General features: G+C 54.9%; 1 protein-coding gene across 1 annotated transcript in view; it reads left to right on the top strand.

Annotated features, from left to right (window-relative positions):
* Positions 1-184: 184 nt before the first annotated feature.
* The window catches only part of LOC106820008 (alpha-mannosidase 2x-like), a gene marked incomplete at its 5' end in the record, with an annotated part of 2,401 nt that continues 1,775 nt past the window's right edge, over positions 185-810 (top strand). Inside the window, 2 exons of the mRNA XM_014824570.1 lie at positions 185-373; positions 697-725. Of these exons, the coding sequence (XP_014680056.1) occupies positions 185-373; positions 697-725 (218 nt within the window). The remainder of the gene's footprint in view (positions 374-696; positions 726-810) is intronic.

Raw genomic sequence — 810 nt, forward strand, 5'->3', positions numbered from 1 at the left:
CTACCTACCAGGTCGAAGAACGCGGTCGCTGTAGGGTCGTAGCGTGACGACGCGTTACTGTGCTGCTGCTGCTGCTACTGCTGCTACTGGTGCTGCTGCTTCTGCTGCTGCTGCTGGTACTGATGCTGCGGCTTCTGCTGCCGCTACTACTAATACAACTACTGCTATTGTTTGATGTTTGCAGAGGAGCAGAGGTGTTATTCAGCGTGGCACAGGCGCACGCGAGGCGTGAGACCGGGGCGGGGGCGGCGTTCCCCGCGAGGGACCTCATGACGAAGATGGTGCGGTCGCGGCGCGCGCTCGGACTCTTCCAGCATCACGACGCCATCACCGGCACGGGCAAGGACTTCGTCATGGCCGACTACGGCATGAGGTGAGCCGCGTGCGTGTGTGTGTGTGTATGTGCGTGCGTGGGTGCGCGCGTGTGTGTGTGCACGTTCGTGCGTGCGTGCGTGCGCGTTCACTATCGTATAGTACGGGGTTATTTTAGTACATTATTAATTTCGTTATTGTATAATATGGTATTATTATAGTACATTGTTAGCTTCCCAATAGTAAAATACGGGATATGATAGTACATTGTTATCTTCCCAAGAGTATAGTACGGGATATTATCATGCAGTGTTAACCCGTAAGGTGTCCTAGAGGGCAGTTATGTGTTAGATCTCACGCTCACCAGGTGGCGCTGTGTTTCAGGATGTTCCACGCCATCGCGGACGTGAAAGCCGTGACGAATCGCTGCGCTCACTACCTGCTGACGGGACACAGCAGCAGTAGCGCAGCATGCTACTGCTGCTGCTGCGGCAGCAG

This window comes from Priapulus caudatus, unplaced genomic scaffold (assembly GCF_000485595.1).
Source record: "Priapulus caudatus unplaced genomic scaffold, Priapulus_caudatus-5.0.1 Scaffold5748, whole genome shotgun sequence".
Lineage (NCBI taxonomy): Eukaryota > Metazoa > Priapulida > Priapulimorpha > Priapulimorphida > Priapulidae > Priapulus > Priapulus caudatus.